General features: G+C 44.3%; 1 protein-coding gene across 1 annotated transcript; it reads left to right on the top strand.

The window, feature by feature from the left end:
- The first annotated feature begins 6020 nt into the window (after positions 1 to 6020).
- LOC123366061 (gallinacin-2-like) lies at positions 6021 to 11218 on the top strand. The gene is made up of 5 exons (XM_045009153.1): positions 6021 to 6130; positions 8186 to 8273; positions 9578 to 9701; positions 10746 to 10794; positions 11115 to 11218. Exons 2-5 carry the CDS (start codon positions 8216 to 8218, stop codon positions 11136 to 11138), a joined length of 255 nt encoding a protein of 84 aa, XP_044865088.1. The 5' UTR covers positions 6021 to 6130; positions 8186 to 8215; the 3' UTR covers positions 11139 to 11218.
- Positions 11219 to 12593: the final 1375 nt, after the last annotated feature.

Below are 12593 nucleotides of genomic sequence, written 5' to 3'. Positions count from 1 at the left end.
GGCATTAGGCCTCAGGCTCTGACCTGTCCAGAGATGGAATTTCACAATGATTCAGCATGTACAGGGAGAAGAACACACCGAATTAAGGCCTTTTCTACATACGAGATTTACTGGCATATCTATACCTGTGTAATTATCCCACTATAGGCCTTGTCTACACTGAAAATTTGGGTTGACATAGCTACAGAGCTCTGGGGTGTGAAAAACAAACAACTGTGAGCACTGTAATTATGCCGACTAACCCTGATGTATACGCATCTAGGTTGATGGAAGAATTTAACCTGGGTTAAATAACTGCAGGGCATTAGAGCATTAGGGGGGCAGGTGAATCTTCCTCAAATTTTAGCCAGGTTTCGCTGCAACATCCAGTTGATTCTAAAAGGAGGCCAAGGTGAGGTTTTTTGGCAGAGGAAGTGGAAGAGGAGGCATTTATAATTGTTTGTGCAGGGGGCGATTGTTATTTTATCTGGAGAAGTTCGTCCATCCTGAACTGTGACAGCCTCATTCTCCAGCCCCTCCCAAATCCAGGCGTGGTCATCAGCGCTGCAGCCACGTGCCAATTAAGGGCAGATGCTTGGGTTCCTCTCTGAAGCTGGAGGGGATCCATGTGGAGCATCAGCACCTGTGGGGAAAGAAGAGGACTGAGCTGGCCAGCCAGGCTGGCGTGTCTGTTTCTTGTGTCCCCGCTGGGCAGGGAAATGTCCAGTGTCCCTGTCCTGTCTCTGTGGAGAAAGTCAAATTGTGGGTGACTGTTTCCCCAGGCAATGTCCCTGCAATACTAAATACCTTGGCAGGTGCTATCAAAGTGGCATTTGCTGTCAAAGGTAAGTTCAACATTCCAAAAGGGCAACGCTCCGGCACGAACAGAAATATTTATTATGCTCCTTCCATTTAAGAGCTGATGAATCCTTATAGCTGCTCAGCTCTTAGGCCTTTATTTTCCCCCTTTTGCAAACCAGGGCAGGTAATTTTAAAAATTTGGGTGACATCAGTAATGACATTGTTCTGAATGAATTTGAATTGGTTTAAGCATGAAGGTCCCTCTGTAAAGTTAACTTGGCCACATTGCAAATCTGCAGCCCGCCCTATTCCTGATCTGCTTCTTTCTGACTGTACGTGCCATAAATTATAGAGCCTGCTCAGCTGGTCACATTAATGTTGCAGCAGGAACAAGTCCTAGAGAAAGAGATGGGAGGGTGAGAGACTTTCCCACCCATGAAAACACCAGAGAGGCAGATTGGGGCAAGAGATGTGAAGCTGTGAGCTCCTTGGGCCTGCAGAGTGGGAGCCAGGGACCTAGGTTAGGGTGCCCTGCTCTCTTAGCCAATTCACTGAGCATATCCAGAGATCCGTGCTATCACCAGGCAGGGCTGCTAGCACTGAACTGCCACCAGATCTGAGTCACGCTTCAGGTAGAATTAGAATTTCCCTGCATTCTTTAAGAGTTATCTATCATCTAAATACCGATCTGTCATTTTAGTTTCAGCTGTAGACAAGGTGTGTTTGATAGAACAACTGTACAAGGGTGTGAGTTGTGCTTTTCTAAACTATTGCTTTTTTGTAGCCAGCCAGTTCAGCAGTTTAGATATTATGTCTGTTAAAACACTATAATAGAATGTTGCAGTAGGGGCGATGGATTCGCTGTGCTGGAGTTAACCCAAACCCACTTCACACATCATTCAGTGAATGGGCAATTCGTCCCCTGACATTTGATTTGAAATCCAACATCATATTCTTCTTGTTCTATGGGAAACAGCAAAAAATGTGAGTCTTCATTCTTCATGCAGGCGTATATGGAGTGACTAATTGTTTAGGCAGGATCTCTGGGATTGTGGCAGCGAGCCACTTGCTTCTAAAATCATTGGATCCTGCTTCAGTGCAATCCTGAAGTGCTGATCATCTGGGCTTGAAAGAACCTTTTGAGCTGGAGAAATTCCAGAAGGGAGCCCTTGTGTCACCATATAAGTTTTGTTACTCTTCTTTTAATAAAAGCAAATTGATGTGAGATCATCATGCTGAAGTGTGTGTGTGTGTTGGTGGGAGGCAAGGGGCTGTTTCTAGCATTCTTCTCCTTTAGAAATCCATCTCATCTATTTTTTAAAAAATTAAAATAAAATAAAATTGAAGTAAATTAAATTAAAAAGTCCCTTTGACATGTTAATACCACACCAGGGTATTGATAGACCATGGTCTCCACATCTCTGCATGTTTTTCAGTTAACTCTTTTGAGCCGATCTTTATTTCATACAGTTATTACGTAACCTACCAGTTTGTGGTGTCAGAGGAGCCGCGTTCAGTCACAGCTTGATTGTACAGTGTATGGCCCTCACCACAGTGCTCCATTCACCCAGCCCTTTCTTCTGCTCTAAAACGTCATTGTCCACAACGAGAAAAAAGAACAAAATCAGGCCAAGGTGACTCTAAGATCTTACAGTGTTACACTGACTTTGATAAACCAAGAGTAACTCTACTGAAGTCATCGTAGTTCTACTAGTGTAAACTGGAGTAAGTGAGCTCAGAATCAAGCTCCTGACTGTTCATAAAAGACAAGAACAATTTTACAAAAGAAAAAGATTTCTGCAGTTCATTTAGTCACATGATCTCCCAACAGCTGTAACTGATCCCACCCCAAAGGTTCCTGAAATTACCCTCAGCTATTGGACCATGCATCCAAAATTTCAGGCAGCTTATTTTTAATCCTTTCGATGTGGAGGATCAGTGCTGAATGGCTCATCACCAATGTGACGAGCTGGGATTTCAGCAAAGTATCTTGTGAACTCTTACCCCAAAAGGGCCCAATCCTGCTCAGCTCACTCAAATGATCCCCTGGGCACACTGGAAGACTCTAGGAACAGGCCCACATTGGACAGGCTTTTGGGATATCAGTGCACAATACACAAGAATTTCACCTCCCTACTCCAAGTCCCTACTCACCTGTTTATACATGGAAGGATCACATTAGCCCTTTCTGCCACAGCATCGCACTGGGAGTTCGCGTCACATTGCTTCGCTATTCCTTTTTAGAATCATAGAATAATAGAAGATTAGGGTTGGAAAGGACCTCAGGAAGTCATCTAGTCCAACCCCCTGCTCAAAGCAGGACCAACACCAATCACTGCTTTCCAGGATACAGTCCCCATTCTGTAGGCCTGTATTGCTTTCCTTCTTGCTAGACATATGACCTGGCATTTGATTGTATTAAATTGCATTTTTTTAAATTGGGCTCAACTGACCAAGCAAACCAAATCACTCAGAGTGACTACCCTGTCCTCAAACGTATTTACCACTACACCAAACTTTGTCTCATCCACCAATTTTATCATCAGTTAAATGTATTTCTATAGCAGATGATTTTTAACATCTTCCTTCGTTACTAATGTACTACCTCATCCCCATGTGATATGCAGGCACCATCCTTCTCCTTTCTAGAAAAGAAATATTTGTTGAACACTTCTGCCTTTTTCTGCATCATTCAAAATTATTTTTCCATCTCCAGGGAGAAATGGACCTGGACCATTGTTAGAATTTCTTTTGTTGCTGAAACACTAAACAAACAAACAACCCCCCCCCCCCAAAAACAAAAAAAACTCCACAACCTTGTCATTGTCATCTTTGGCCCTGCCAGAGAAGGACTGTTCCCAGATGGCTTTAGCTTCCTTGAGCATACTTGTGCTCTTCATTATTTCTAGTTGATAGTGATTACTATCTACTTCCCCATTTCAATTCGTTTTCTATTTTATTTCTTATTTTCTAATTGTTGTTTTGACATCTTGTACTCGCAGCTATAGGGGAGACAAACACGCTACAGTCTACCCTAGAGATTTTACTTTTGTTTTCCCTGACGGATTTTCCTATGCTAAAATGAAAACACAGTGCAGACAACTGGTTGTTTCCAGCCCCAGACCCTGCCCCAGTGTGCTGCTCCGGCATTCTATGGGAGATACCACACCACAAGAGACTCGGGAAGAAGTTTCCCAAAGCATGAGGGGGATACAGCTGCCATAACTGGTCTCTATTGTCCCTGTGCCAGGCACTGGTTTGGGGTGGTACTCGAGATATTGCTGTGGGCTGTTACGTCTGAGGGAGGGGTTCTCAAACTGGGGGTCGGCACTCTCAGGGGGTCACGAGGTTATTATGTGGGGGGTCGTGAGCTGTCAGCCTCCACCCCAAACCCCGCTTTGCCTCCAGCATTTATAATGGTGTTACATATATTAAAAAATGTTTTTCATTTATAAGGGGGGGGTCACACTCAGAGGGATCACCAATACGTTTGATAACCACTGGTCTAAGGTATGTCTACACTGCAATTAGACACCAGTTGATGGCCTGTGTCAAGAGACTCAGGCTCCCGAGGGTCAGACTAAGGAGCTGTTTAACTGTGGTGTAGACTTCCAGACTTGGGCTGCAGCCAGAGCTGTGGGACCCTCCCACTTTGAAGGGACCTAGAGCCTGGTCTCCAGAAAAGCTGAACTGTGATACGCACAGTCTCCAGCTCCTCCCAAACCCTGGTGTGGTCATCAGGGCTACAGCCAGGCTGCAATTAAAGGCACATGGTTGGGTTCCAGTCAGCAGCTGGAGGGAAACCAGCAACTCTGTGGAAAAATGAGGACTGAGATGGCCAGCCAGGCAGATGTGTCTGTTTCTTGTGTCCCCACTGGGCATGGAAGCGTCCAGTGTCCCCGTCCTGTTTCTGTGGAGAAAGAGGTGACTGCTGCCTCCCTCCACCCACGACAGACAACTGCAGTAGGGTGTAATGACTGAGGGATTAGATGGACAGGTCACCCCTGCTCCAAAACCCCGTCCAAAGAGACACATAAACCTGGACCAGGCACTCAGGAGAGAAGCCCGCCTAACATTACATGCAGTGAAGCATAAGGTTAGATGAGTTTAAACATGTGTGTTGGCTCTTGGTTGTCTTAGATCATTTTCTCTAATTCTTTCTTACACTTGCTAAATAGATCCACTTGTTCTCAGATGGTTTTTTGCCAGTGTATATCTCTTGTGACATGCTCCCAAAGGCAAATGGCACTAGTGAGCCAGACCTGCATGGTAAGAAGTGGTTGGTGTAGATGGGGCATTGTACATAAACCCTGGTCACAGGGTATGTCTGCACTACAGTCAGAGGTGTGTCTGCAGCCCATTTAGATGTACCTGAGCTAGCTTTTTTTAGCTGTCGGATAAACTATAACAATAGTAGTGAAGCCACGGCAGCTTGGACAGCAGCATGGGCTGCAAAAGTCTTTCTAGGGCCCTGGATACATATCTGAGTTGCAAGCTTCAGCTTCTGTGGCATCACTGCTATTCTTACCTCGGGTGGCTAGACCAAAGCTAGTTCAGGTGTTTGTAGATGTGCTGCAATCAGATCTCCGATTGCAGGGCAGACATATCCTGAGAGTGGGAGACTTGTAAAATTCCATTCTAGGACAGGACAGTGCTCCAGGCCTAATGCCTGAGGGGGACACTCAGAACAGTGAGAGCACAGAGGTGCAAGCAGCTCTGTACTTCTGATATCAGTCATAGAATCTTTTCTTACATTTTCCTAGGCAGAGTGTGAAGCCCAATCACATCTTTTTCTCTCCTACCAGAATCATGTGAATGAGACAAACCCTGTGAGGTGCTTAGCAGCAGTAGGCACAGTTTGTGTCTGTACTTTTGACTATTATTCTTGAGACTGACGGTTTGACATGAAATTGTGTCAAGTTGGCCAAGCACCACAGTGCAGGGTGGCCCCCGGGAAGTGGCCTGCAGAAGTAAGTTGCTGATCAGAGCTCAACCAGCAGGAGTTCGTTATATGTCCCAAGACATTTTGCACAAACCACAGAGGCCTAACGTGTCTTACAAAATCTGGGATGGCACAAGATGTTTTGCACAAAGACGATGGAATTTTCCACAGACAGAGCTGCAAGAATTCCAACGTCCACATTGTGGCTGGACAATTCAATTCTCCCCCAGAAGCAGGAGTCACTTTCTGATTGGCCGACAGCAGCTTTGCCAAGAAAACAAACCTTCAGTAACTGTATAAAACAGGCTGGTTTGGTCAAAGTGTCACTCCCTGAAGCTGAAATATCTGGACAAAGGAGACTGTGAGCAGGACTGTCATCACCTAGCTTCAGAGAGCACCCCCTCTCTGGTAAGTATTATAGTAACTTCTCTCATAATCACCCTTTTAATTCTTCCTTTAAATCCTGTCTAGGAAGATGGCTGTGAGATCCAGAAAGAGAAGAACACAGTTGTCATAACCCCCTGAGTGAGTGAACTACCTGAGTGAAATTTCTAGGTATCTCGAGAAACCACTTAGGATTCTGAGAGGGTGAGCTGGAGAACATGCCTTCATGCCACTTTGAATGGAGAAGTAAAAAGCTACACGTTACATTTACTCACAATGAAAAGTTGGTTATTTAAAAGATATCTGAGTGAAAACCATCTACAGAATAATTCCAGTTATCCAAGTTCCTTTTACTGGGAAATCCTAGATATCCAAATTCACAGTGTGTCCCCCCTGCAGCCCTGTGTTAGTTAATCACCCATTGATGAACTAACCTTAAGCCTCTGGGACCTACAATTTGGAAATATTTCTGTAGTTAAGAATAAGGACAAAGAACAAGGGAGTGGATGGGGGATGATGGAGAAGGTAGCGGAGAAGAGAAAAGGTGTGGGAGAGAGAGAGAGAGATAACAGGCAAGAAAGAAACAGAGAAGAAGTTTAAGGTGAAGACTGAAAGGAGAAGGGTTGAGGGAGAGAAAGGACAGTGGAGACGGAAGAGGAGTTCAGTGACAGAGAGCAGGCAGGAGGGCAGGGAATGAAAGGAGGCAGACAGGAGGGTGGAGGAGAGAAAAGGGGAAGGAAGGAAGGACAGATGCAGAAAGAGGGACTGTCTCTGCATGAGACAGAAGCCTTTTTTGTGCTGCTTCAGGGCTTCCAAGCACTGTCAGCCCTGGGCTCTGTAAGTGCAGGTACAGATAGTGAGGAGTGGGGCCGGTTCCCTCCTCCATCTCCGTGAGTGCCGGAATATAGCATAAAGATGATAATCTAACCACCTTTCTTCTTCTTTCTTATTTTCGTATTGCTTTAAAGTGCCGTGTTAATCATATAAAGTTGTAATTGTGCAATAATTCTCCACTCTACACTGACAGAAAGAGGAAGAAGCTTTGAATTGGCTGGTAAAGGAAACATTGTTCCACTATTTGAATGTTTAGTAAAAGTGGCCTAAGCCCAAAGGTTACTGGTAAAATTCCAGAGAAATTGGAATAGTTGCAAAATGACAACTATTCCAATTTCAGAGAGGGAAGGGGCAAGACACATTTTCTAGGTGGGAGCATTGAGCCTTCTAGGAATTCAGTAATTATACAGTGTCACAATGCCACTCACTCAAATTTGGCCACCTGCCCTTCCCCATCATGATGGAGGAACATCTGGGCCAAATTTGAGTTACATTGATATTAGCTGATTTAAACCATTATCTGCATTATATGTCTAGGACTTAATGTGTGAGAACTAATTGAATTGTCAGTCTTAGTACTTAAGTAATCTGTCTGATTCCTTTGGTTGGAGTGACACAGGCACTCCCATGATTTCATTGTCAAACAGACTGATCCAAAATGAATAAGAATCTTCATTTAAGCATTCCTCCTTCAATGTTGATAGCAAAGTCACCTCCCCAGTATAGTAAAGAACCAGGATAAGGTTTTCCTAGGTAATAAGATTGATATAACACCTTAAATGAATTGATGTGATTTATCATCTTTTTGGTAAATTGTAACATCACATGATTAATTAATTTGTAGAATTTTCATAAACATGAGCATCCAAACACCTTTATTTTGCTCTCTGTAATTTCTTAATTGTTTTCTATTCTATTTTGGGCAATAAAACACATAAATGTGCAATAATTCTCCACTCTGTACTTTGGCTAAAGAAAAAGAGATTTCCATGAGAAATTCAATGCAAGTAATTGGTGACTTAAAATTATTTATAAAACATCTATTGTTAAAAGGTATCTTGGCTCATAAAATTGTATTTCTCTGAAATCCTCCTAGGTCACCTATGGTGGTGTGTGGATAATAATCAGAACACACATTAAAATATTATTTTGATTAAAGCAATATCTGTACAGCTCAGCATGTCACATTCCCCAGTGTCCCAGTGTCCTCTGTCACCTCTCTATCTTGGTGTCTCTTCTCTCCAGTGACGCTCAGTTCCTGGCCGACCTTCAGCCATGAAGATTCTTTACCTGCTCTTTGCTGTTGTCTTCTTGGTGCTCATGGATGCCCCAGGTAAGATGTAAAAGAAAACAAGCAATGATAAAAAGGGAAATTGGGGAGCCTGTACTAACGTTGTCTAACACTTTCAAGTAGAAAAAATTCTTACCTTTTCTTAGGCACTCCTGCACCTGTCACCAAGAAAAACATTCAGATTTGACTGAATTATGACCAGTCCAAACAAAAAAAATCCATGTCCCCTTATTGTTTTCTTCAGATCTTGCTGAGGCTTCCTGCTTGATCCACTCCCCATTCTATCTGCACACCATGTACCCTTCTTATAACAGGCAATCACAGAATCTGGATGTGATACTGATATACCTTTGGTTCTGGGAGAAGATGCACAGGGCTAGGAACCAAACCATGTATTGAAATATAACTTCTGCTTCTGACTTGAGTTAATAATTCTGTGCTTTTCACCACCTGACTTCTTATGAATCAGATCTCATGTCCTAGTCAGAGGTTATGTTGCTGGGCACAGAACTCAGATCTCCAAAATGGCAGCCATTCATCTCAGTGTCTTAGCCCCACTGGGTCTCAAAACCTTCCACAACAACATGCTTGGCTTTGTTTTGAGAAATGATGTCATCTGGGTTTGGGACAGTGGTTGCAACCATGACAGTGCATCATGTAGGGGTGCAGTTTCTATCCTAAATGTTCTAAACTAAATATTCTAAAAGATTTGGCTGTGCACATTGGGGCTGCCTTTTCAAAATAGCAGGTCAATCGGGTATAATGAAACACTGGCAATTGGTCATGAAGTACCAATTCCTGAGTGTGTCTTGTGAAGAAAATCTCTGTAGAATCTCAGAGACGGGCAGGCGTTCAGACCTGGAAGGGACTCCCTCAAGCCAATCTCTTTCAAATCTTTGTAGTCATGCAACCCACCGCTGAGGCAGTTCAACTCTACTTAGCCAAATTGCATTGATGATACTGCCTGGCACATCACTGTCAGAAACTGAGGGAATGCAAACCAAATCCCAGGCACAAAGGAAGTTAGAGATGCAGGCAGCCCCTTGCTTTCCATCCCTTTAAGGCATGGGGCAATGAAGGATGCCCATGCTCAGAGCTGTGGTTCTAAAATCTGCAGCGGGAAAGTCAATGCCAATGTTTAATTAAATCACTCCATTCTCTTCTTAGAGGCTGCCATTGAACAACCACTGAAATTGTACTGAAGCTGTGATCAACTTTTTCACTGGAAGATAATTGGGCAGACTTGGTCAGGTCTCAGTGAATGAGAAATGCCTGTCTTCTTGGAATCACAACTGTAATTTACCCTGCATTGCAGAATGATGATTAAGGCTCTTTTTCTTTGTCAGGTTTCTCCCATGCTCTGGTGACCCAAAAAGGGTGTAGACGCCTTGGGGGTGAATGTAACTTTTGGCGATGTCCCACCAATACTATATACCTTGACAAATGCTTTTTTGGCCATTGCTGTCGAAGGTAAGCTCAGCGTTCCATAAGGGAGACCCTGCAGTGTGAGCAGAACTGCTCAGTACTCTCTTTTCATTTAGGAGCTGATGAATCCTTCTGTCCTTAAAGCATCTCAGCTCTTAGCCCTGTGTTTCCCCCCTTTTGCAAACCAGGGGAGGTAATTATAAAAATCTTGGTGATGACAATGTTAACATTGTTCAGAATGAATGTGAATGTTTTAAGCATGAAAGTTCTTCCGTAAAGTTATTCGGCCACCTTGCAGATCTGCAGCCAGTCCTATTCCTGTTCTGTTTGTTGCTGACTGCATGTGCCATATGTTATAGAGGCTGTTCTGCTGGTCAAATTAATGCTGCAGCAGGAACATGTCATAGAGAAACGTGGGAGGGTGAGAGTCTTTCCAGCCTACTAAAATGCCAGATTGAGGAAAAGAGATGTGATACTGGCACCTCCTCTTGGGCCTGCAGAGTGGGAGCCAGGAACCTAGGCTGGAGTGGCCTTGCGACCAGCTGCAGTGCTGATCTCTTGGCCAATTCACTGAGTGTTCCCAGAGATCCATGATCTCACCAGGCAGCGCTGCTAGCATTGAACTGCTGCAGAACAAAGTCAGACTTCAGGTGGAATTGGAGTTTCCTGTATTTTTTTCAGACTTAATTTTCTGTCACCAAAGTAAGTATGTCTTATTTTAGCTTCAGCTGTAGACAAGGTGTGTTCAATAGAACAAGTGTTTATATGAGTGTGAATTGTGCTTTTCTATAGTGTGGTTTGTATAGGCAGCTAGTTCTCCCATTTGGATACATATAACTATCCACTTAGAAACTCTGTAACACGGGGTTTTCACCGATGTGTGTGAAGCCCCCCTCCTCTCCCAAACATGCTATAAAAACTCCACCACCCACCTGTGCACAAGTGGTTTTCTGCATCTTCAGTAGATTAAAAGATCTATTAAATTGATAGTTACATAGTTAAACACACACACATATAATATAAAAAAGAAAAGGATAATATAAGTACAACAATGAAAAACTGAATATTATTTTTCTTTTACTGACTCAGTGGGAAATTTGTTGCTGGTGATACCCCACAGGCTCGGAGGCCCTCTGAGGTGAGTCAGGGAGTGTAGGTGGCATTCCTTCCCTGTGGCCTGTCACCTGGGGCTGAAGCCCTGTTTATTTTGGTGGACCCCCTGAAACCTGCTCGTGGCCCCCCTACGGGGCCCTGACCCCCGGTTGAGAACCACAGCTGTAACAGAGTGTTGCAGTAGGGACAATGGATTCCCTGTGCTTGGGTTAACCAAGAACCTCTTCATTCACCATTCAGTGAATGGGTAATTACTCCCATGCCATTCAATTTGAAATGAAGCATCATATTGTCCTTGTTCTGTAGGAAAACGTCAAAAAATCTGATTCTCTTTTCTTTGTACAGGAGGTTTTCTCATTGACTGTCTAGGCAGGATCTCTGGGAATCTGGCACACAGCCAGTTACTTCCAAAATCATCAGACCCTGCTTCAATGGAACCCTGACGTGCTGCTGTTCATTTGGGCTGTAAAGAACCTTGTGAGCTGGAGATATTTAGAAGGGAGCCCTTTCAGTACCCATATAAGATTTGTTACCTCCTTTTAATAAAAGCAAGCTGTTGTGAGAGCATCATGCTGAAGTGTGTGTGTGTGCTGGTGGGAGGCAAGGGAGCTGTTTCTATCATTCTTTTCCTTTTGAAATCCATCTGATTTATCTTTCTAAAATTAAATGTAACCCCCAAGGAGATTACCTAGATTCCTGGAGCTCTGTCTGCTGGCAGCTCAGGGAGGGGGAGCCAAGGCGCAAACAGAGTCTGCCTGGCAACCAATAGGGAGTGAGCTCCCCCTCCCAGTTTGTTCAGGAAAGGGGAGAAGCCAATTTGGAGTCAGTCCTGAGCCAGCCAGGGCAAGGGCAGGACTGGCTGTGTGGGGAGCTAGTGAGTCCCAGGCCTGCAGGCAGGGTTCCCCCTGAGAACAGGCCTCGAGGGACCTGACAGCAGATCCCTCAGCTGGGCTTTTCCTTCCCCGCTGATGATTCCCAATTTGTAGCTGTCATGGGATCTCACCCCCACTTTGAGCTTGTGGGTTCAAAGATGGGGACCCGCAGGTATTCTCCCCCCACCCTAACCCTTAGGGTAGGATTCCTTCTCGCTGCCACCAGTCAGGTTAACGTGTCTGACGCACTGCCTGTCCCCCAAGCTTCCCCTGGGGAACCCAGATTCAAACCCCTTGAATCTCTACACACAGGGAAGCAGCCCACTTCCCCCCTCCCTCTCCTGCTCTCTCTCTGCTTGGAGACAATCCTTGTCTCCACAGAGTGGCGCCTAGCTTCCTTCCCCTGAATCCACAGGTAAGGAACTTAACCAAGTCCTGAACTTAAAAGAGTTTATTAAAAGAATAAAAGAAAGAAGAGAAAAAAAATACACAATCTCTATGAATCCAAGATAGACATTCATAGGGTCTAATCTTATTAATCCCTGGAGAAATTTCTCCCTTTTCCTCAGTACAAACAATACAGGCAAAATTACGAATAATCAATGCAAACACACAGAATTGCAGACACAGGATTCTTATATGCAATTACCCAGTACTTCTAATACTCACTAGCTTGAATAGAAGAAATTAGTTCAGAAAGATGAGCAGACTTGGTTAAGCGTCTGTGCTGGTGTAGGTCCAGACGGCTAAGAACTCAGAACAAAGAACACAGAGACCCAAGTTCCCGCTCTCTGGGATTTTCAAATTCTCTTCCCTGATTGGTCCTTTGGTCAGGTGTTTCACCAGGTCTGTGTTAACCCTTTACAGGTAGACCTTAACCCTTAACTAACTACTTATGACACGCCCCCCAAATCACCAACAGTGGGAGCACTGGCGGTGATTTCCTCCTAAA

The sequence above is a fragment of the Mauremys mutica genome, chromosome 3 (assembly GCF_020497125.1).
Source record: "Mauremys mutica isolate MM-2020 ecotype Southern chromosome 3, ASM2049712v1, whole genome shotgun sequence".
Classification (NCBI taxonomy): Eukaryota; Metazoa; Chordata; order Testudines; family Geoemydidae; genus Mauremys; species Mauremys mutica.
This window is presented reverse-complemented; position numbering and strand designations above follow the sequence as displayed.